Source organism: Anolis sagrei, chromosome X (assembly GCF_037176765.1).
Source record: "Anolis sagrei isolate rAnoSag1 chromosome X, rAnoSag1.mat, whole genome shotgun sequence".
Lineage (NCBI taxonomy): Eukaryota > Metazoa > Chordata > Lepidosauria > Squamata > Dactyloidae > Anolis > Anolis sagrei.
In genome coordinates, this window is record NC_090034.1 from 56,156,438 (window position 1) to 56,181,089 (window position 24,652).

The window sequence follows — 24,652 nt, forward strand, 5'->3', positions numbered from 1 at the left end:
TCCTCTTCCTCTTCCTTTGCCCTTCCTCTCTTCTCCTTTTCTCTTTCCTCACCTCTTGCTTTTCCTCCCTATTCCCTTCTCCCCTCTCTGTACCTCCTTTCTACTCCCCACCGACCCACTCCCTCCTTTCCTTTTCCTCCCCCTCCTCCCTTCCCTTCTCCCTTTCCCTTTCTCTCTTTCTCTCCTCCCCGCCTCCTTCCCTTTGTCTTCCTTTCCCCTCCTTCCTCTGCTCTCCTCCCTTCTTCCAGTGAGGAAGGACAGTCAAGGCAAAGGGGAGGAGGAAGGAAGGAAGAAAGGAAGACAAAAAGAAGGAAAGAAAGACCCTATGGCTGCAGGTATGGAAGCGGAAGGGTGTTTCGGGGAAGAATGAAAGAAAGAGTAGGAAAAAGGGAGAGAGAGGGGGGCTCTTTCGACTCCCACTACAGAAGGGGATTCTATGATGGTGGATCAGAGGGGGCTTCTGAGCACGTACAGAGCATTTCAAGGCCTAGTGATGAAACGGTGTGGCTTCAGCATCCATCCATTTATCACCTCTCTAGCTTATGTAGCTCTGTTTGTCTATCTGTGTATTTCTCTCTCGTTCTATCTATCATCTATCTCAGTGGTTCCCAACCTGTGGTCCGTGGACCACTAGTGGTCCACAAGAACTAAAACATGGTCTGCGGCCTCACTGTTTACAACACCATTGCAACGAGAGTGACTGGTCTCTGAAAACCCTCTTATAGTGCCGAGGCTCATTAAATATGGTTTTCTGTGGGCGAGCAGATGGTGACTACTTGGTGGCATATGTTCTGTATCAGAAACTAGAGCTGATGTGGTCTATCCAATGCAATTTGCAGAATCAGCACCCCAAATAACCAAACCGAATCTAAAGCTGACCAAAAACTTTTGGTACTAATGTTGGAGAGTGATCCCTGGTCAAAGTGGTCCCTGATCAAAATAAGGTTGGGAACCACTGATCTATCTGTATCTTTTTCTATCTATCTCTCAATCTCTCTTTCTCTCTCTCTCTCTCCTTAAATCATAGAATCAAAGAGTTGGAAGAGACCTCATGGGCCATCCACTCCAACCCCCTGCCAAGAAGCAGGAATATTGCATTCAAATCATCCCTGACAGATGGCCATCCAGCCTCTGTTTAAAAGCTTCCAAAGAAGGAGCTTCCACCACACTCTGGTGCAGAGAGTTCCACTGTTGAACAGCTCTCACAGTCAGGAAGTTCTTCCTCATGTTCAGATGGAATCTCCTCTCTTGTAGTTTGAAGCCATTGTTCCGCGTCCTAGTCTCCAAGGAAGTAGAAAACAAGCCTGTTCCCTCCTCCCTGTGGCTTCCTCTCACATATTTATACATGGCTATCATATCTCCTCTCAGCCTTCTCTTCTTCAGGCTAAACATGCCCAGCTCCTTAAGCTGCTCCTCATAGGGCTTGTTCTCCAGACCCTTGATCATTTTAGTCGCCCTCCTCTGGACACATTCCAGCTAGTCAACATCTCTCTTCAATTGTGGTGCCCAGAATTGGACTCAATATTCCAGGTGTAGTCTAACCAAAGCAGAATAGAGGGGTAGCATGACTTCCCTAGATCTAGACACTATGCTCCTATTGATGCAGGCCAAAATCCCATTGGCTTTTTTGCCGCCACATCACATTGTTGGCTCATGTTTAACTTGTTGTCCACGAGGACTCCAAGATCTTTTTCACACGTACTGCTCTCAAGCCAGGTGTCCCCCATTCTGTATCTTTGCATTTCATTTTTTCTGCCTAAGTGGAGTATCTTGCATTTGTCCCTGTTGAACTTCATTTTGTTAGTTTTGGCCCATCTCTCTAATCTGTCAAGATCATTTTGAATCCTGCTCCTGTCCTCTGGAGTATTGGCTATCCCTCCCAATTTGGTGTCGTCTGCAAACTTGATGATCCTGCCTTCTAACCCTTCTAACCCAAATGTATATCATCTCTCTGTGTATCTCTCTCTAACACTATCTATCTATATGTCTCTTTCTATGTGTTTTTCTCTCTCTCTATCTATCTCCCAATCTCTCTTCTTAGATATACGTCTATTCATTTGTCATCTATGTATCTCTCAGTCCTTCTCTATCTATCTCTCCATCTCTCTTCTTAGACATACCTCTATACATTTGTCATCTCTCTTTCTATCTGTATTTTTCTCTTTCTTTCTATCTCTCCATCACTGTTCTTATATATATATATCTATCCATTTGTCATCTCTCTATATGTTTCCATATCTCTATCTATTTATGTATCTCTCTCTGTATCTCTTTCTACCTACCTATCTATCTCCCCATCTCTCTTCTTAGATCTACGTCTATCATTTGTCATCTCTCTATGTATCTCTCTCTCTCTCTAGCTATCTGTATCTCTTTCTTTCTATCTTTCACACTCTCTCTCCTTAAATATACATCTATCTGTCATCTCTTTATGTATCTTGATCTATTTATCTATCTATCTGTCTGTCTGTCTGTCTGTCTGTCTGTCTGTCTGTCTATCTATCTATCTATCTATCTATCTATATGTTTCTTTTTCTTTCTATCTCTCTCTCTCTTCATAAATACATTTGTCATCTATGCATCTGTATCTATGTATCTGTATCTTTCTTTCTATATATATCTCTCTATCGTTCTCTCCCTAGACATAAATCTATCCATTTATCTATGTACCCCCCCCCCTCTAAACGTTGCCCTCTGTCTAAACCAGGGGTCCACAAACTTTTTAAACAGAGGGCCAGATCACAGTCCCTCAAACAGTTGGAGGGACAGATTATAATTTGGAAAAAAAAATCATGAATTCCTATGCACACTGCACATATCTTATTTGTAGTGCAAAATAACTTTAAAATAATACAATAATTAAAATGAAGAACAATTTTGACAAATATAAACTTATTAGTATTTCAATGGGAAGTGTGGGCCTGCTTTTGGCTGATGAGATAGGATTGTTGTTGTTATTGTTGTGTGCTTTCAAGTCATTTCAGACTTAGGTTGACCCTGAGCAAGGACCAGGTAAATGACCTTGGAGGGCCGTATCCGGCCCCCGGGCCTTAGTTTGAGGACCCCTGGTCTAAGCAATCTCCTTCATTTTTGTACCTTCTTTATATTTAATACTATCTCCCTCATTTTTAAAGCTATTGGGGTGAAACTTGTTACAATGGTAGAACACATTGACCACTGTTAGCCCACCCAATTTCAGAACGTTTCACTTATCTACAGATTTTTGGCAAATTTTCAAAGTTTTAGGAGAGGTCAGACCTCTCTCTCTGCTATCCTGATTGGTGCTTTATGATCCCGATGCAGTCTGGGAAATGTAGTTTAGGGCAGGGCCTTTTGAATTCTCTGGCATAGGGCTCCTCCCTTCCCAAACTACACTTTCCAGAGTTCTGTGCTGCTCCCTCTTTTTTTTCCCGTGTCAAGAGTGACTTGAGAAACTGCAAGTCACTTCTGGTGTGAGAGAATTGGCCATCTGCAAGGACGTTGCCCAGGGGACGCTTGGATATTTTGATGTTTTACCCCAGTGGCGCAGTGGGTTAAAGCACTGAGCTGCTGAGCTTGTTGACCAAAAGGTCGCAGGTTCGATTCCAGGGAGCGGCGTGAGCTTCCGCTGTCAGCCCTAGCTTCTGCCAACCTAGCAGTTTGAAAACATGCAAATGTGAGTAGATCAATAGGTACCGCTCCGGCGGGAAGGTAATGGCGCTCCATGCAGTCATGCCGGCCACATGACCTTGGAGGTGTCTATGGACAACGCTGGCTCTTTGGCTTAGAAATGGAGATGAGCACCACACCCCAGAGTTAGACATGACTGGACTTGATGTCAGGGGACTACCTTTACCTTTACCTACCATCCTTGTGGGAGGCTTCTCTCATGTCCCCATATGGGGAGCTGGAGCTGACAGAGGGAGCTCATCCATGCTCTCTCCAGATTCGAACCTCTGACCTGTCGGTCTTCAATCCTACCGGCACAAGGGTTTAACCCACTGCGCCACCGGGGGCACAGGTTGTTCCCACAAAGCACTGCTCCTTGTTTTGCCCGCTGCTAATGCCAAGACTGCATTAATTTCACACAGGCACTAAGGCAGCCTTTGGCTTTGTTTCCTTGCCTTGCATCGAATATGAAACTGACTTTGGGGGCCTTCCAAAATTTACAAAACTAAAACGAAAAAGTATGGGGTAAGTTTCAATTCTAAAATATTTGGTGTGGGCCACGCAAATGCTTCGGATATGATACATGTGTTTATATACCTAAACCTCAATGAAAACAAGATTAAAACAGTCTCCTAAATCCCAAACCCAAACATGAAACAATAACCAATTAAAACACTATAAACAAAAACCCATCAAAGCGGCAACTGAACAAACGGACTCTGGACTCTCCAATCCAAACTGTAATAGAACAAGTAAAAATGTGAGATAGATATATACATATACATACATATATATATAAAATTTTTACCATGTCAAAAATGAATTAAGAATACAGTTATACTGTATAGAAAAACCACAAAGTTAAAAACTTTCTACTATGGCCACTTGGAGTGTCTCTAGTGTCACTGTAAGAAGGTCCTCCATTGTGCATGTGGCAGGGCTCAGGCTGCATTGTAGTAAGTGGTCTGTGGTTTGCTCTCCTTCACACTCATATGTTGTGGCCTCCACTTTGTGACCCCATTTCCTAAGGTTGGTTTTGCACAAGAGCACAGTCTGTTCAGCACCTTCCAAGTTGCCCAGCCTTCTGTGTGCCCAGGAGGGAATTTCTCATCCAGTATCAGCCACTGATTAAAGTTCCAGGTTTTAGCCTGCCACTTTGGGACTCTTGCTTGCTGTCGTGTTCCTGCAAGTATCTCTGTAGATCTTAGGAAGCTGTTACTTGATTTAAGGCATTGGTTTCCTGGCTGATATCTAAGCAGAGGATGGGCCAGAGATGCAAACGCCTTGGTCCTTTTCATTGCTGACTGCTACTTCCTGGCTGATGTCAGATTATACAATACCAGCTAAATAGTATAATTTCTCCAGTGGTGTAAGACATAGACATCCTATGATAATGCAGCATATCTCATTAAGAGCCATGCCCACTGTTTTAATGTGGTGAGATGTATTCCACAGTGGGCATGCGTACTTAACAGCAGAGTAACCAAGGGCAAGGGCAGATGGCTTCACTGTGTCTGGTTGAGATCCCCAGGTTGTGCCAGTCAGCAGTACTCAAGTGGGATTCATTCCCAGATAATCCTCAAGAATTCGAGATGCTTGTCTTTTCTTAAGATGAAAAACACATGTCTGCAATTTAGATAGATTAGAAATCAGCTGGTTTTCACCCTCCTTTCGCGCCTTCCTCTATCACAGGCATGACTTGTGGGGACGAGGGAGAGAGCCTTCTCCGCTGTGGCCCCTGACTTTGGAACTCAATACCTGGCGAGATTAGGCAAGCCCCCACCTTAGTAGACTTCAAGAAAAAATTGAAAATTTGGCTCTTCTGATGTGCCTTTGGAGAGTGATCATTTATCCCATTTCTGTTTGTTCCATCTACAGTGTTGCCCCTATGATACACCCCTCCCCCCATCCTAAAATGAAAGCCTAATCCCTCTGTTCATCCTTTTTGGGCTCCTCTGTTCCTACCTCATCTGGTAGCCAGATTTTGTTCATTTTCATGGTTCATTTCAATGAACAAAATCTGGCTTCCAGTATTAAAAAAAAACTCAAAAATTACAACAGCAAAACAACAGAGAGTAAACAATCAGGCACATCAAATCACTCTCAACAAAAGATTCCCCCCAGGCAATTCCAAGCCATTAAATGCTAATCAAGGTGGTCAGTTGAAACATTCACACCTAGCTGCAGCAGACAAAAGTCCTTTGTCCCACCCTGGTCTTTCAACAGATATATAAACCCATTTTCCTACTTCCAACAGACCTCACTACCTCTGAGGATGCTTGCCATAGATGCAGGCGAAACGTCAGGATAAAATGCCTCTAGAACATGGCCATATAGCCTGGAAAAACCTACAACAACCCAGTGATTCCGGCCATGAAAGCCTTCGACAATATAATAATAATAATAATAATAATAATAATAATAATAATAAACATGGGTAGTAGTAGTAATACCCTATTTACTCAAATCTAATGCTCACCTATGTTGGCTAAATGACCTTACCAAAATTAGACGCCTTAGATTCACGTCATACAGTCATCTGAGTGCTCAGTCAAAGCAAACAAGGGAAGCTGCTTCATGAGCAAATGCTTTTTGTTTAGGTCTCAGAATTTTTGAAAACTGAGGTGTGCATTCGATTCAATGGTGCATTAGTTTCTAATAAACATGGTAATTATAATCATAAGAATAAAACTCTGCTCTGATTCTGTGTTCTTGTTCTCTTCTCAGCCTTGGATGCCGAATCCCTCGGGGGAGATGAATGCTTGGAAGAAGATGAGGAAGAACTAGAGACAAGTCTCGAGGATCCGGAGAATGAAAACGCGGGGAAATTTGTCCCGGGGGGACGGGGGTGCTGCATTTTGACCCGCCGCGGCATCACTTTGAGGGTCCTCCTCAAAGATGGGCTGATCGAGCCAGGAGAAGGGGTGCTCTCCATTTATTACTTGGTGAGAAGGCCACCCCCATTAGTCATGAATACTTTTTGAACCATAATAATAATAATGATAATAATAATAATAATAATAATAATATACTTTATTGATATTTGGCCCTATCTCCCCGAGAGGACTCAGGGCGGATTACAGAACACATATATGGCAAACATCCAATGCCGTTATACAATTAACACAGACAGACAATACATAAACAGAGGTAAAGGCTTCCCATCTTTTTCCATCTCCAGCATCTTGAGCCTGTGCTCGACTCTAGCCATTGGGGGTGTTGTTGTTCCATCTTCAATGCCGAGGAGCTTTGTTGTCGTTAGAGCCGCCGCAAACTAACGTCCTGCGAGAGCAAACTGTGCCAGCATGTCCGATGACGTCGAAGACTCCGCCTCTCTCTCCGCCTCTTTCTCCGTGCCAGCGTGGTTTTTCCTTTGCTAGGGCAGCGATGCCAGTGTACTCTCGCTGTTGACAGAATTCAACAGCGAGAGTACGCTGGCATCGCTGCCCTAGCAAAGGAAAAACCACGCTGGCATGGAGAAAGAGGCGGAGAAAGAGGCGGAGAGAGAGGCGGAGTCTTTGACGTCATCGGACGTGCTGGCACAGTTTGCTCTCGCAGGACGCTAGTTTGCGGCGGCTCTTAGATGCTCACCAGATCGAATCACCGGCATGTCTGTATGAGTGCCTTTTAATTACCTCCCTTCTCCACCTATTTTTGAACTGCTAGGTGAGCAGAAGCTGGGCTGACAGTTGGGAGATCATCCCAACCCAGGCAGGAACTATAAACCAGCAAGATTTTCTGCAGCTGGCGGTTTAACCTGCTGTGCTAAAGCCCAGCTGAATGGTCTTTATTCCATTTTCAGCATGACAGAGTGCATCAGGCATGTTCATGAGGCTGCAGTTGGCGGGCTGCATTCAATGTACATTTCTCCTTTTTGCAGGGGAAGAAGTTCCTGGGCGACTTGCTGACGGACGGCAAGATCGTATGGCAGGAGACCGGGCAGGTCTTCAACTCGCCCAGCGCCTGGGCCACCTATTGCAAGAAGCTGGTCAATCCAGCCAAGAAGTCCGGCTGCGGGTGGGCCTCGGTCAAGTACAAGGGGCAGAAGCTGGACCAGTACAAGGCCGTCTGGCTGAAGAAGTACCAACCCAACGCTCCCCCAGCAGAGGAGGTAGCTCTTTCCTCGGCCCTGGCCTTTCCCTCTCCTTAAGCAAGCCCACATTTGATATATATTTCTGAAATTGCTTTCTTGGATCATAGAATCCTTGAGTTGGAAGGGGTCCCCTGAGGTGATCCAGTCCTACTCTATTTGGCTATAAAAGAATCATAGACTGTTAGTGTTGGAAGGGACCCTCAAAGGCCAACCAGTCCTACCCTATTTGACTATGAAGGAATCATAGACTTTTAGTGTTGGAAGAGACCTTCAAAGGCCATCCAGTTATACCCTATTTTACTAATAATTATATAATATACTTTATTTATATTCCTCTCTATCTCCCCGAGGGGACTGAGGGAGGATTACAAAACACATATACAGCAAATATTCAATGCTGTTATACAATTAAGAAAGACAGATAGTACATGACCAGAGGTAAACCTTCTTCCATTTCCGGCATCTGGAGGCTGTGCTCAACTCCGGCCACAAGGGGTGTGTGTGTGAGTGTGCTGAGGAGCTTTGTTGTCCATAGACGTCCTCCTTATGGGCACCTTTTATTACTTCCCTGGTTAAAGCGGTACCTATTTATCTACTCACATTTCTGTTTTCGATCTGCTAGGTGAGCAGAAGCTGGGGCTGACGGCAGGCGCTCACCCTGACCCAGGTTTGAACTGCCAACCTTTTGATTAGCAGGATTTTATGCAGCTTAGCAGTTTAACCCATTGTGCTAAGCCCAGCCCCCCTAATAATAATAATAATAATAATAATAATAATAAGACTTTATTTATATTCCACCTTCTCTCCCCATGCAGGAGTCCTTCTGTTCAAATGTCTCCAAGTAAGGTGCTTCCGCTACACCTCTATTTTAATTATCGCTATATGTCTTTATATAATTTATTTGTAATGTTTTTATACAAGTTGTAAGCTAATTGGTAACTTATGCTATCATTTATTTTTTAAATTTTGTCATTGTTGTTTTTTTAAAATATTTGATTAGTTTTTCTGTTTTCTATATATATAAAAATACTCTGTGCATAATGAGTACCTTAAAAACAAAAGAACCAATGAATGAAATCACACCAAATTTGGCAACAAAATGTCTCACAGCACAAGGAGTGACCATCTCTCAAAAATTTTGATTTTGCCATTTGGGAGTTGTAGTTGCTGGGATTTATAATTCACCTACAGTCAAAGAGCATTCTGAACTCCATCAGTGATGGAATTGAACCAAACTTGGCACACAGAACTCCCATGACCAACAGAAAATACTGGAAAGGTTTGGTGGGCATTGACCTTGAGTTTGGGAGTTGTCGTTCACCTACATCCTGAGAGCACTGTGGACTCAAACAACGATGGATCTGGACCAAACTTGGCACAAGCACTCAATATGCCCAAATATGAACACAGATGGAGTTTGGGGGAAATAGACCGTGACATTTGGGAGTTGTAGTCACTGGGATTCACAGTTCACCTACAATCAAAGAACATTCTGAACCCCACAAACGACAGAATCGGGGCAAACTTCCCAAACAGAACCCCCATGATCAACAGAAAATACTTAAGGCCATCCAATCCAACTCTCTTCATCAGGGCAAGAAAACGTAATCAAAGTCCTCCTGACAAAGAGCCATCCAACCATAGATATAGATAGATAGATAGATAGATAGATAGATAGATAGATAGATAGATAGATAGATATGATTCACACACGCACAGATATAGTATCATAGATTTGAAAGGGATCCTTAAAGAAGGACAATGATATGTTGCATGTTCCAGGATGGGCAAACCAGACACTCTCCACATCAACACTGACAAAGAAACAGCAAGAAATACTGTTTACCCAGAAGCATAAAGAAATTACATATATTAGAAACCAATACTTTCTCATTACTTTATTTTCCAGATCAACAGACTGGGCCACAGCAACGCGTGGCAGGGGGCAGCTAGTTATTTATGAATATATTTGGCATTGAATGTTTGCAGTTTATTGTTGGAATCTGCCCTGAGTCCCCTTGGGGAGAGAGGGTGGAATACAAATAAAGTTTTAACTATTATTATTATTATTATTATTATTATTATTATTAGGGCATCCCCATAGCATTCGACTGTAATATTGGCAATCAATATTGGAGAGATATGGTTGCAGTTCATAACTATTACTCTCTCCCTCCGCAGCAGGGTTTGGTGAGTGAAGGGGAAGAAGAGGAGCTGGCAGAGGATGAGGAAGATGATGCCAAAGGGGCAAAGACATCCCTCTCGGACTCCATGTTGGCAAAGAAGATGGAGGAAAAGGCCAGGAAGCAGCAAGGCAAGAACCTGGCGGAATTGCATGGTATGCTGGAGAATCAAAGAGAGGCAAAGTTGAACTCCAGATTCATCCAGATATTTATTTTCACTCTCTCCCCCAAAAGGAATAGATCTAAGATGTTAATCTTCACCTTCTGTTAACCTGCATTTGCAGACCCAAAATAGTCTCCAGGGTTCTTTTATCCAACTAAACACTGGAGGCAAGGAGATTGTTCAACAGATTTATTTGATCAAATCACCCTGCCGGGTGAACAATAAATGTGCCACCCAAGACTGAGACGCAGCTCAGCTTTGGAGTCAACACCTTGAGCATGCGCACGGACTATTTGACATGATAGCCATGAATAAATATGAGAAAGGAGGTCACAAGGGGCAGAGAGTAGGCTTGTTTTCTGCTACCATGCAGTCTAGAACTCAATGGGTTCAAATTACAGGAAAGGAGATTCCGTTGAATATTACGAAGAACTTCCTGACTGCTTCTGGAACATAGCAATAATAATAATAATAATAATAATAATAATAATAATAATAATAATAATAATAACTTTATTTCTAGACCACACCTCTCTCCCAAAAGGGACTCAGGGCAGTTTACAGCACAAAAAAAGGGCAAACATTCAATGCCTTACAAAGTAACAAACAATATCAGAAATAATACAAAATAATACACAATAATAGCAATAAACTTATAATAAAAAATAAATGTTGAGATGGGGGATAAACCAATTAGACATTAAATAAGGACATGTAAACATTAAACATATATCATTAAAACAGACATGAGTTGCATATGAAAATTGAAATTTAGCCAATGTAATTAGAGAGGAAGTTAGTATAAAAGGAATAGGATTTTAGTGTAGGATTAGTGTAGGATTAAAAAATAATTTATTTGCAGATGATACCCTTTTATCAGAGGAAGATCCAATACAACAGTGGGGGCGAAATGCATTTCCATAGCTAAGTGTGGGTCATCATTGTTACTGGGAGCCCCCGGTGGCACAGTGGGTTAAACCCCTGTGCCGGCAGGACTGAAGACCGACAGGTTGCAGGTTCGAATCCGGGGAGAGCGTGGATGAGCTCCCTCTATCAGCTCCAGCTCCGCATTGTGGGGACATGAGAGAAGCCTCCCACAAGGATGGTAAAACATCTAAACATCTGGGTGTCCCCTGGGCAACGTCCTTGCAGACGGCCAATTCTCTCACACTAGAAGTGACTTGCAGTTTCTCAAGTTGTTCCTGATGAGACAAAAAAAAATAATTGTTACTGTTATTATTAAGTGTGGATTTGAACTCTTAGTTGAATTGAGAATTGAACCCACCTTGGCTTAAAGCAGTGTTTCTCAACCTTTCTAATGCCGTGACCCCTTCATACACTTCCTCATGTTGTGGTGACCCCCAACCATAACATTATTTTCCTTGCTACTTCATAACTGTCATTTTGCTACTGTTATGAATCGTAATGTAAATACCTGATATGCAGGATGTATTTTCATTCACGAGACTAAATTTGGCACAAATACCTGATACATCTGAATTTGAATACTGGTGGGGTTGGGGGATTGATTTTGTCATTTGGGAGTTATAGCTGCTGGGATTTGTAGTTCACCTACAATCAAAGAGCATTCTGAACTCCACCAACAATGGAATTGAATCAAACTTGGCACACAGAACTCCCATGACCAAAAAGAAAATACTGGAAGGGTTTGGTGGGTATTGACCTTGAGCTTGAGAGTTGTAGTTCACCTACATCCAGAGAGCACTGTGGACACAGACAATGATGGATCTGGACCAAACTTGGCACGAAGACTCAATACACTCAAATGTGAACACTGGTGGAGTTTGGGGGGAAAAATACATTGACATTTGGGAGTTGTATTTGCTGGGATTTATAGTTCACCTACAATCAAAGAGCATTCTGAACCCCACCAATGATAGAATTGGGCCAAATTTCCCACACAGAACCCCCATGACCAAAAGAAAATACTGTGTTTTCTGATGGTCTCTGGCGACTCCTCTGGCACCCCCTCGTGACCCCCTCAGGGGTCCCGACCCCCAGGTTGAGAAACACTGGCTTAAAGGGTATGACCCCTAATGATAACTATGCCCTTCTCCCAATGGGTCAGATGGGGATTCAAACCCAGAAGATCAGCTCCGATCTTTATGTTCTCGGAAACTAAGTTTCTGAAATGTCTTATTATTTTGGATCCATTGATGGCGCTTTGAATTACCCTCAAACCCATATTTTTCCTTCCAGATAAAAGGGTCAACTACCGGAACCGGGTTCCAGTCCGCTATTGCAACTTAGGCAACCGGGATTCTGCCAGGTAAGAAGAACCCAAGAAAAATGCAGCCGGGGTTATAAAAGCCATGTATGGTAGGCTCTCCGTTAACCGGAACTCTCAAGCAACCGGCACAAAAAAAATCTGTGTTGTGTTTCTCATAATAGGAGTCCGCACACTTTGGTCGAAGTCACCTCCTTTGCAGCCCTTAATAAATTCCAGCCTTTTAACGTCGCAATTTCGAGCAACGTCCTCCTGCTCTTGGTGCGTAACATTGAACAGCACCCATCTGGAAGCCAAAAATACCACCACCACCCAGTGTCTGCCTGTTGACTAAACACTTGCTTCTCTTTAGGACTTTCACAGCCACTTAACCAAAAGCGAAGTGGTCGGCTACCTGGGCGGACGATGGGACATCAACAGCCAATGTAAGTTCTGGCAGAAGCAATCGGTTTTGGAAAATTGTGATATTTGGAAAGGCATGACCTTGTCAGAAATTATTTATTTATTTATTTCGGTTGCTTCTACCCCGCCCTTCTCACCCCGGAGGGGACTCATGGCGGCTTACAAAAGCAAGGCACAATTTGATGCCCGCATCACATAACAACAAAAACAATAACATAAGTTAACAAAACAGCAATTCTGGCAATAACACAATTAACAGAAACAGTAATTATTATAGGCAAAAACAACCATAAAACCAGTAAAAGCAATAAAACCAATACAAACCTCATTGACGGTCAGTGTTTCACAATCTCATAGTCAAATTCCAATTCCACAATTGTCAGTCCTTTTAGTCCTATTCATCTGGCTGCCATGTCTAAATGTCAGATTGCCCAAAGGCCTGGTCCCACAACCACGTCTTTACCTTCCTCCTGAAGGAGAGGAGGGATGTTGATGCCCTAATTTCCCCCGGGAGTGAGTTCCACAGGTGGGGGGCCACCACTGAGAAGATCCTGCTCCTCATCCCCACCAGCCTCACTTGTGATAGCGGTGGGGTCGAGAGCAGGGCCTCCCCAGATGATCTCAGATTCCGGGGTGGGATGCAGAGGGAGATACGTTCAGACAGATACACTGGACTGGAACCGTAAAGGGTTTTGTAGGTCAAAACCAGCACTTTGAATTGTGCTCGGAATTGAACTGGCAGACAGTGGAGCTGACACAGCAGGGGTGGTCGTGTGCTCCCTGTATGTCGCTCCGGTCAGCAATCTGGCTGCCGCTCGCTGGACCAGTTGAAGTTTCCGAACAGTCTTCAAGGGCAACCCCACGTAGAGTGCATTGCAGTAGTCTATACAGGATGTAACAAGAGCGTGGACCACTGTGGCCAGATCATAACCTTTTGGAGAAATGATGCCATAACCTTTTGGGAAATGGAATTCAGAACCATTTGGGAATATTAGGAATCTCCCTGAGAAGAGCTAAAAACTCACTTGAGTCAACCTTCTTCTTAGTGGTAAATATCCACTTGTATTCATGCAAGACAATTAGGTTTCTCAGCTATTAGACTGAAATCCCTAGATAGCTCTTTGAACTGTTAGGGACAAAGATATGCCATTGCACAAAAATACATCTATACACATAATAAAAGTGGAAATGTGTGTATACATATGTGTAGCTGGGAAGTCCACCGACACAGACAAGCTCCTGCCTCCACAAACAGCTATAGCTCCCACTACTCAAGAGATGACAAAGGCCATCTCTCCAATGGCATTGCAGATTAGTGAGCACCGTAAACATATCCAAGAGCCCTGCCAATGTCCTCAATAAACACCACACTGCCCACCACACAAGTGAAGATTTTCATGCTGGGACCATTTCATCTTAAATTTTATGTGTTTCCTCTACCACAGACACCCCAGTGTTTCTGATTCTCTCTATTGGTGGGGAATTTGCATGATCCCACCCAGTGCTTCTCCTTAATCCCTTGCTATTCTTTTCTATGGCATGCAGCAAACAGAGGAATTGGTTAGTAACTAAACATACTAGAGAAGTTTGGAAAGAATTCATCATGATTTATAGGAGTTGTAGGGACTGGGATGTATAGTTCACCTGCAATCTAAGAGCACTCTATACTCCACCAACAATGGACCTGGAACTAACTTGGCACACAGAACCACACTGACCAACAAAAATACTGGAGGTCTTTGGAGGGATTTATAGGAGTTGTAGTTCGCCAACATCCAGAGCACACTATGAACCCAAACAATGATGAATCTGGACCCAATTTGGCATGCATATCCAATATGCCCAAATTTGAATACTGGTGGGTTTTGAGGGGAATTGGCTTGGATATTTTGGAGTTGTAGGTACTGGGATTTATAGTTCAACTGCCTGCTCTCCCCTCCCCTGCTTGGAGTCTTAGAAACATCCCTCCCCTTGGCTGAGAGGCTGGCCAATCACAGTGGAGGAGGGCTTTTGGTGGGAGGATTTGCCGTCTGTTTCCAAACAGGAAGAGAAGGACAGGTGGATAGATCTTCATCCTTCTCTGCCAAAGTGGTTCTGAAGACCAGCAGAAATATATGTTTTCTGATGGTCTTTGATGACTCCTCTCAAACCCCCTTGCGAACCCCCCTAGGGGTCCTAACCCCCAGGTTGAGAAATGCTGGTCTATGAGGTTGGATGGCCAGCTGTTGGGAGTGTTGGAAATAGCAACCTTCTAAAAGCCTCCTATTATTTGTTATTTCTCTTTCAGTGTTGACGGTGCTGAGAGCATTTCCTTGCCGTTCTCGTCTCGGAGATGGGGAGATGGCGGCAGCTGTAGAGGAAGAGGTACCCAATGGCGTTATTTCTATAGTGTAGATGCACCCTGGGCTTTATCAAGCATTTTCAAGTCATTCTTTGAAGGGGGTTAACCCTTTGCAAGGCTGAGAATGTGCGACTATCTGCCCAAGGTGGATTCAAACCCAGAATCTCAGCCCAGTGTTTGGGCCCCAATGGCCAATATAATGTTGCTTTCCTCTCCAGATCTGCCAGAACCTGTTCATGCGAGGGCTCTCCTTGGTGGGCTGGTACCACAGCCATCCATTCACCTATGCCCTCCCTTCGCTGCAGGACATCGACACCCAAATGGAGTACCAGCTAAGGCTGCAAGGGACAAGCAATAGCTTTCAGCCTTGTTTGGCTCTCATCTGCGGTAAGTCGGGAGGACCGGCTTGAAGAACAAATCTTACTACACTCTATGCAGAGAGCTACACAGGGGGAGTGTGTCCCTGTTGATTCTCTTGGATCTCTCAGTTGCTTTCGATACCATCTACCATGGTATTCTTCTGGGTTGGCTGTCTGGAATGGGGCTTGGAGGCACTGCTTTGCAGTGGCTCCACTCCTTCCTGGAGGATTGTACCCAGATGGTGATGTTGGGGGACACCTGCTTGGATCTCTGGGCATTGACCTGTGGGGACCTGCAAGGTTCGATTCCATCCCCCCATGCTTTTCAATATCTACATGAAACTGTTGGGCAAGGTCATCTGGAGTGTTGTTCAGTGTCATCTGTATGCAGATGACACACAGCTCTACTACTCCTTTCCACCTCATTCCAAAGAAGCTCCCTGGATCCTGGACCAGTTCAGCGACTGACCAGGCGGACTTCTGTCTTGTCTGGATTTAGCTTCAGCGTGTTGGCCCTCATCCACTGTGATGGTCTGACAAGACAGAGGTCCTCCTGGTCAGTCGTAGGGCCGATTGGGGCATAGGGTAGCAACCCGTGCTCTACGGGGTTACACTCCCCCTCAGGATACAGGTCCACAGTGTGGGAGTTCTCCCGGACTCAGTGTTGATTCTTGAAGCTCAGATGTCACATAAGATACAAATTACAAATTATTGTAATTTGTATCTTATTTTATTGCAATTTGTTGTTCGGGCTTGGCCTCATAAGTTGCCCTGAGTCCCCATTGGGGGAGATGGTGGCGGGGTATAAATAAAGTCTATTATTATTATTATTATTATTATTATTATTATTATTATTAGCCAGGAGGGCCTTCACACAGCTAAAACTTGTGAGCCAGCTGCAATCGTACCTCGAAAAGCCAGACTTGGCCATGGTGGCCCACACTTTAGTTACGTCTAGAATGGATTACTGCAGTGCACTCTACGTGTGGCTGCTTTTGAAGCTGGCAGATGGTAATTTTGTCAGCGCCAATTGTGTTTAAGTGCAGGCCGAGGTCTCTAGACACTGCACCCAGTGTGCGGATCACCACTGGGACCACCCTTACTAGCTTGTGCCAGAGTCTTTGCAGTTCGATCTATAAATCCTCATATCGTGTCAGCTTTTCCAGTTGTTTCTCTGCAATCCTGCTGTCACCTTGGGATTGCGACATCGATGATCCATACTTTGTTTTTTAACACGATTGTGAGGTCAGGAGTATTATGCTCCAAAACTCTGCCTGTCTGAATCCGTAAGTCCCAGTGGAGTTTGACGTGTTCATTCTCTGTAACTTTTTCTGGCTTGTGATCCCACCAGTTCTTTGTCACAGGCAGACGGTATTTGTGGCACAAGTTCCAATGAAACATCTGAGCAACGATGTTGTGCCTCTGCTTGTAGTCTGTCTGCGCAATCTTCTTGCAGCAGCTAAGGATGTGATCTATTGTTTCATCTGCTTCCTTGCACAGTCTACATTTGGGATCTGTTGTCGAATTTTCAATTCTGGCTTTGATGGCATTGATTCTAATGGCTTGTTTTTGGGCTGCCAGAATCAGGCCCTCCATCTCCTTTTTCAGAGTTCCATTTGTGTGCCACAGCCATGTTTTTGTTTTGTTTTTTATCAATTTGGCTCTCAATTTTTCCCAGGAACTGTCCATGGAGAGCCTTCTTTTGCCAGTTTTCTCTTCTGCTCTGGATTGTGTTTTTACTGTATTCTCTTTGTCTTTTGCACTTTAAGCAGTTATTATTATTATTATTATTATTATTATTATTATTATTAAAAGGCCAATGTGATTCTAGGAATAGTGTCACAATCGAGGGAAGTCACAGTCTGTGCAAAAAAAATCTAAGAGTCTTAGTGGACCACAAGTTCAACATCAGTCAAGAGTGTGATGTGGCAGCAAAAAAGACCAATGCGATTCTAGGCTGCCTTCTCCGGCTAATTCCCATCCTTCCCCAGCTGACAACAAGGTTTATTGTTGCAAGATCTTTATCTTTTGCACTGAAATACAACTCCCAGCAGGCCCGTAGCCACGATTTTGATTCGGCGGGGGGGGGGGGGGGGGGCTCAGGTTCTACCCTAGCAAACCTTTTGTATCATTGTCCCAATACCCCCATGCATATGGGATACATAGAGCATGGTGATCAGATCATGATATGAATAAACATAACAGTTTAAATAATGTACCAGTAAGGCCTTCTCGCAGACCACTCTGAGAATTTGGGGGGGGGGGGGCTAAAGCCCCTCAAGCCACCCCCACCCCCAGCTACGGGCCTGACTCCCAGGATTCCATAACAGTTAGGACAGTGTCATACATACCTCTGAATCTTGCCAGGAAAACCCCGTTATTCGTAGGAATTTTCTTACATTTCTTTTGGATATATTCAGGCCTCCCTGTGTGTCAGAACACATGAAGGAAATGTGTCTAGAAACAAAGGTGTGTTTTGAGAAATGAATGGTACAACAGTTGACAATGGTTATGGGCCCAGCAAGAAGAGGATTGATGAGAGGGGCCAGTTGCTTCATGGTGGCAAAAAAATACGGAACCAAAGGAGAAATGTTGGGTACTAGATTCAATAACGGCGCTCCATGCAGTCATGCCAGCCACATGACCTTGGAGGTGTCTACAGACAACGCTGGCTCTTCGGCTTAGAAATGGAGATGAGCACCACACCCCAGAGTCAGACATGACTGGACTTAATGTCAGGGGACTACCTTTACCTTTACCTTTAGATTCAATCAGCCTCAATTAATGCATTAAAATCTTCTTCGTTTGTCCTTCCAGGTCCATACTTTCCAGGCAACCAAGGTGCAGAGTCCAAGATCTCGCCTTTTTGGGTCATGCCACCTCCAGAGGTAGGTTTTGCGATGACTGCCAATGACCTTGCTTGAACTGGAATTCTGGGATTTGTAGTGTGAGCTCACCTACAAATCCCAGTGGTTCATAGAACTGAGCCATGGCAATTCATGAACCTAAGAATACAACAGGAGCATTATTTTGTCCAAATCCTGTTTTGATGATGCCAATAGAAATCTCTTTTTTGGAGTGCTGCTTGCAATGAATGCAGTTTTTGAAAATGTGCTGCAGGTCCCAAGTTGTGCCACTAGGGGGAATGTTGCCACTTTTCCCATGAACGCCAGCCTTCTGCAGACCCCACTATCCACATCTTGTAAACCTCATATATCTAAGAAATAGGGCATATGTTCTCTATACTCTATTTATTTGTTTGCATCAAATAAATACATTGGAAAAAGGACTCAGTCATCTATATATATATATAAATGCTCTGTGCGTAATGAGTACCTTAAAAACAAAAGAACCAATGAACAAAATTACACCAAATTTGGCAACAAACGTCTCACAACACAAGGAGCGACCTTCACTCAAAAAATTACGATTTTGTCATTTGGGAGTTGTAGTTGCTGGGATTTATAATTCACCTATAATCAAAGAGCATTCTGAACTCCACCAACGATGGAATTCAACCAAACTTGACACACAGGACTCCCCTGACCAACAGAAAACACTGGAAGGCTTTGGTGGGCATTGACCTTGAGTTTTGGAGTTGTAGTTCACCTACATCTAGAGACTGTGGACTCAAACAATGATGGATCCGGACCAAACTTGGCACGAATACGCAATATGCCCAAATATGCACACAGATGGGAGTTTGAGGGAAATAGACCTTGACTTTTGAGAGTTGTAGTTACTGGGATTTATAGTTCACCTACAATCAAGGAGCATTCTGAACCCCACCAACGGCAGAATTGGGGCAAACTTCCCACACAGAACCCCCATGACCAACAGAAAATACTGTGTGTTTTCTGGTGGTCTTTGGTAACCCTTCTGACCCCCCCCCCCAGTGACCCCCCCTCCCGGGTCTTGACTTCCCAGGTTGAGAAATGCTGCCTTAAGGCCATCCAGTACAACTCCCTTCACCAGGGCAAGAAAACATAATCAAAGCCCTCCTGACAAAGGGCCATCCAGCCATTCACACACACACATATCTGTATATGACAGATGCAGTATCAAAGATTTGAAAAGGACCCCTAAAGAAGGACAATTATACATTGCATGACCCAGAGTAGGCAAACCAGACAATTTCCACATCAACACTGACAAAGAAACAGCAAGAAATACTGTTTACCCACAAACATCAAGACATTACATATATTAGAAACCAACACTTTCTCATTACTTTATTTTCCAGATCATCAGACTAGGCCACAGCAACGCGTGGCAGGGGACCGCTAGTATCTTATATTTCCTCCAATTTTCTTTCAGCAACGGCCATACGATTACAGCATCCCCATGGAAGTGGAGGTCACCTACGTTCAAGATGGATTCCTGACCAACGATATTCTCCATGAAATGGTATTTCTTGTACCTTTCAATCTATCCCTCTGTCCTTTCTCTATCATCTCTTTCATCTGTCTTTCTATCATCTCCGAGTGTTCTTGGAGAAAACTCTGCCCCGGAGTGTGGTGGAGGCTCCTTCTTTGGAAGCTTTTAAACAGAGGCTGGATGGCCATCTGTCAGGGGTGATTTGAATGCAATATTCCTGCTTCTTGGCAGGGGGTTGGACTGGATGGCCCATGAGGTCTCTTCCAACTCTTTGATTCTATGATTCTGATTCTATGATTATCTGGATCCGGTGCGGTCTGGCTTTAGGCCGGGACATGGAACAGAAACAGCCTTGGTTGCCTTATTAGATGATCTACGCAGGGAACTTGACGGGGGGAGTGTGCCCCTGTTTGTTTTCAGTGCTCTTCAATACCGTAGACCACGGTATCCTTCTGGGACGCCTCGCAGGAATGGGACTTGGAGGTACTGTCCTACAGTGGCTCCTGTCCTTCGTGGAGGGCCGTTCCCAGAAGGTGCTCTTGGGGGACACCGGCTCGGCCCCACAGCCTTTGTCCTGTGGGGTTCCGCAGGGTTCAGTATTATCTCCCATATTGTTTAACATCTACACGAAGCCCTGGGAGAGATCATCCTGAGTTTTGGAGTTCGATGCCATCTGTATGCAGATGATGGTCAACTCTACTACTCTTTTCCACCTGCTGCTAAGGAGGCTGTTCAGGTCCTGAACTGCTGCTTGGCAGCTGTAACCATCTGGATGAGGGCGAACAAATTGAAATTGAATCCAGACAAGACGGACGTACTCCTGGTCTACCTATCTCTAGAGATCAAAATAGCACAGTAACAAAGAGCAAGCCTGCTTGGAACATGCCATGTTATCCAGTGACATCTCCTAGTTTCTACCAGTTTCTCAGACAGAATCTGAATCACGGACGGGCCCAAAACCAATGTTTGGCATCCTCTAGGGGTCCTCAAACTTTTCAAACCGAGGGCCAGGTCACAGTCCCTCAAACTGTTGGAAGGCTGGATTATAATTAGAAAAAAAACATGAATGAATTCCTATGCACACTGCAAAAAAAACCCACTTAAAACAATACAATAATTAAAATGAAGAACTATTTTAATAAATATAAACTTATTAGTGAAGTGTGAGCCTGCTTTTGGCTGATGAGATAGGATTGTTGTTGACGTGTGCTTTCAAGTCATTTCAGACTTAGGTTGACCCTTAGTGAGGGCCGGGTAAATGACTTTGGAGGGCCGTATCCGGCCCCCGGGCCTTAGTTTGAGGACCCCTGCTCTAGTACAATGGTTCTCAACCTTCCGAATGCTGCAACCCCTTAATACAGTTCCTCATGTTGTGGTGACCCCCAACAATAAAAATATTTTAGTTGCTACTTCATAACTGTAATTTGACTACTCTTTCCTATGATTTACCACTCTCTGTGTTTTTTTTGTAACATACCTGTTACTATCACAAGGGGCAGTATTTACATCAACCATAGCTGAATATAGAAAGACCAATCAGTATCCAGATTAAGTTCCCATCGTACAGATTTTTTTTTGCAGTAATTGGAGATTTTACAGTACACAATTTTACATTTACCCAGTAATTACAATTTATGAAGTGTTGTCTTACCTCCAATAGTGGTGCTTTCAACACAGTAGCTGCTTTTAACAGAGTAGCTGCTTTAAACACATGTGAATGGTCCACATTATGGCACCAACTCTGTCACATATACCTGTATTTGTACGGGGTGTATGTGATGGGGTTGGCACAATGTCTTCATGCCATGTTCTCCTATGTGGGAATATCTGCATGTGGGCAGACCCACCTGGAAACGGAAAGAGGAGCGGTTTCTCAGTTCCTCAAACCATTGGAAATATGTATTTTCCAATGGTCTTTGGTGAACCCTGTGAAAGGGTCATTTGACCCCCAAAGGGGTTGCGACCCACAGGTTGAGAACCTCTGCTCTAGTAGATGTGAAAGGGATTGATTGATTACACTGTTCAACGGAGAAAAAGTTGCGGGCCTGAAAATAGTTGTTCTTTTATGATTTTGGGGTGCTGAAAACGAAAATAACATTTAAAAATGTATATTGGCTTGAGTTTTTATGATATAAGCAATCACATGATCACGTATGGTTGAAAAAATGCATGTTGTGACTTACACTATGGAAGATTCTAGAAAGTTGCGGGCCTGAAAATAGCTGTTCTTTTATGATTTTGGGGTGCTGAAAACAAAAATGACATTTAAAAATGTATATTGGCTCGAGTTTTTATGATATAAGCAATCACATGATCACGTATGGTTGAAAAAATGCGACTTACACTATGGAAGTTTCTAGAATACTCTAGAAAGTTTGATGACGCAGTATTAGTGCCGTGTGCAAAAGCCAGAAAGCCCTATATAAAGCCAGACTTTTGAACGGTGAGGGTCAGTCAGTTGAGGACTGAGACAGTATCGTTAAACATCGTTTTATATTTTTCTTTTTACTGTAGTTATGCCTCGCATGTGTGTAAATAAAGCACCATGGAAAAAAGATATCAAGGCAAATGGACTCCGTCAATGCTGTCAGACTACTGCTGGAGCATTGTAAGAGACAATCCTTTCCTTGAATACAAAAGAAAAGTCAAGAGAAGCAAACAGGATAAAAACTAAAGTCACGATTAAAGCGACATTTAAACTTTCAGACTTTTCAACTGCATTAGGCCTACTAATATAGTTTCTTGCTGCACAAACATAAACAATAGACTAATTAAATAAATATTTCTCATGTATAAACTATTGGCAATATAATTTGACTAAAATTTAGTAAATATTCACAGTTTATATACATGCAGTAAGGTTAGGCGCACTATCATAATATTAACGAATTACCTATTGTGGAGAAAATTGAAATAGCTGTTGCATAAAAACCAGAGCCAATTAACACATTTAATTATTATATTTGAATTCAGCATGTTAAATTTATTAAGAAACGGCACATTTCGTTTCCGTAACTGAGAAAAACTGAAAATTTGTAGAACAGTGTTATATGATGATTGCCTGCTTTGAGTCCTTACAGGGAGAAAGGCGAGAGATAAAGAAATATAATAATAACATGCTGGAATGTCTCTTTCCCAAACTTCCAGATGTTGCTGGTGGAGTTTTACAAGGGGGCCCCGGACCTGGTGAAATTTCAAGAGACGTGGAACCAGGAGCAGACCTATTTGGACAAGCTCAAGGTACAAAACATTGGATCACTCCCCTAAAAATGAACCCAGGACATAGCTACTCGTATCTATCTATATGGCTCCTTAGATTATATTTTGAGGAGGAAGAATGCTTCGCCTTGCCCCCTTTTTACCATTATTTCATAGTCAGCCAGGATTTTATTTATTTATTATGTCAAAAGCAAATTGAGAATACAGTTATAATATATAGAAAAAAGACAAAGAAAGTTAAAAACTTGGCATTATACCAAATGTCATTTGACCAGAAGCTGGCCACTTCGAGTGCCTCTGGTGTCGCTGTGAGAAGGTCCTCCATTGTGCATGTGGCAGGTTTCAGGTTGCATTGTAATAGGTGGTCTGTGGTTTGTTCTTCTCCAAACTCTTCATTTTGTGGAGTCCCACTTTGTGGTGCCAGTTCTTAAAGTTGGCTCTGCATCTCAAGGTGTTCAGCGCCTTCCAAGTTGCTCAGTCTTCCGTGTGCCCAGGAGGGAGTTTCTCATCCGGTCCCAGCCACTGATTGAGGTTCCAGGTTTTAGCCTGCCACTTTTGGACTCTCCCTTGCTGGGGTGTTCCTACAAGTATCTCTGTACATCTTAGGAAGCTATTTCTTGATTTAAGGCAGTGGCATGCTGGCTGATATCCGAACAGAGGATTTCCAGAGATGTCACTGCCTCAGACCTTTTATTGCTGGCTGCTACGTCCTGGCAGATATCAGGTGGTATCAGCAGTATAATTTCTCCAGTGGTGTGGGGTGTAGACATCCTGTGATAATGCGGCATGTCTCATTAAGGGCCACATCCACTGTTTTAAGGTGGTGAGATGTATTCCACACTGGGCATGCGTATTCAGCTGCAGAGTGGCAAAACACTAGGCCAGTTCTCTTCGCTGTGTCTGGTTGTGATCCCCAGGTTGTGCCAGTGAGCTTTTGTATGATATTATTTCTAGCACCCCCTTTTTGCTTTTTGATATTCAATCAGTGCTTCTTGTGAGTCAGAGCACGGCCCAGAGTGACTCCCAGGTGTTTTGGTGTGCTGCAATGCTCCAGTGAGATTCCTTCCCAGGTCATCCTCAGAACTCAAGATGCTTGTCTTTTCTTAAGATCTAAAGCATATGTCTGTGTTTTAAATGGATTAGAAATCAGCTGGTTTTCCCTGTAAAAGGCAGTAAGAGCACCTAAAGCTTTGGAGAGCTTCTGTTCAACCTGCTCCCTGCTTGAGCAGGGAGCAGGTTGAGCAGTGATCACATGCTGCTTGAGCAGTGATTGCATGATCATCAGCATAGATGAAACTCTCTGTCCCTTCTGGTAGTGACTGATCATATGTGTAAATGTTAAGCATGCTCCCCTGAGGCAGGTGGTTTTTCTGTTTTGGCCATCTGCTTTTTTGACCCTGGTACTCAAAAAAAAAGCTCCTGTCAGTCAGGATGCCTTTATGAGAGTCAACAAACTTTAAGGTAATGCAAGTTATACAAATATCTCAAACACATGTAAAAGAGGTGTGCGCACACCATATTGGGAAACATAAACAAGCCATGTTGGGATGGAACAAAGGATATACCCTATTTACCCAAATAGGCTATATATATAAAAATGTACCTGTTCTGACTTCTGT

The 24,652-nt window shown here is 43.5% G+C and overlaps 1 protein-coding gene across 2 annotated transcripts in view; it reads left to right on the top strand.

The window, feature by feature from the left end:
• MPND (MPN domain containing) overlaps window positions 1–24,652 on the top strand; it is a 27,260-nt gene continuing 2,608 nt past the window's right edge. The window contains exons 1-12 of one of the 2 annotated variants that reach the window (XM_060784946.2): window positions 1–335; window positions 6,376–6,593; window positions 7,529–7,759; window positions 9,923–10,055; window positions 12,308–12,377; window positions 12,500–12,596; window positions 12,688–12,760; window positions 15,025–15,101; window positions 15,297–15,465; window positions 18,255–18,325; window positions 19,755–19,844; window positions 22,962–23,054. In XM_060784946.2, the coding sequence (XP_060640929.2) occupies window positions 326–335; window positions 6,376–6,593; window positions 7,529–7,759; window positions 9,923–10,055; window positions 12,308–12,377; window positions 12,500–12,596; window positions 12,688–12,760; window positions 15,025–15,101; window positions 15,297–15,465; window positions 18,255–18,325; window positions 19,755–19,844; window positions 22,962–23,054 (1,332 nt within the window). In that variant the 5' untranslated portion in view covers window positions 1–325. Of the gene's footprint in view, window positions 336–6,375; window positions 6,594–7,528; window positions 7,760–9,922; window positions 10,080–12,307; window positions 12,378–12,499; window positions 12,597–12,687; window positions 12,761–15,024; window positions 15,102–15,296; window positions 15,466–18,254; window positions 18,326–19,754; window positions 19,845–22,961; window positions 23,055–24,652 lie in introns of both variants that reach the window. The other variant, XM_060784945.2, reaches the window with a different exon arrangement.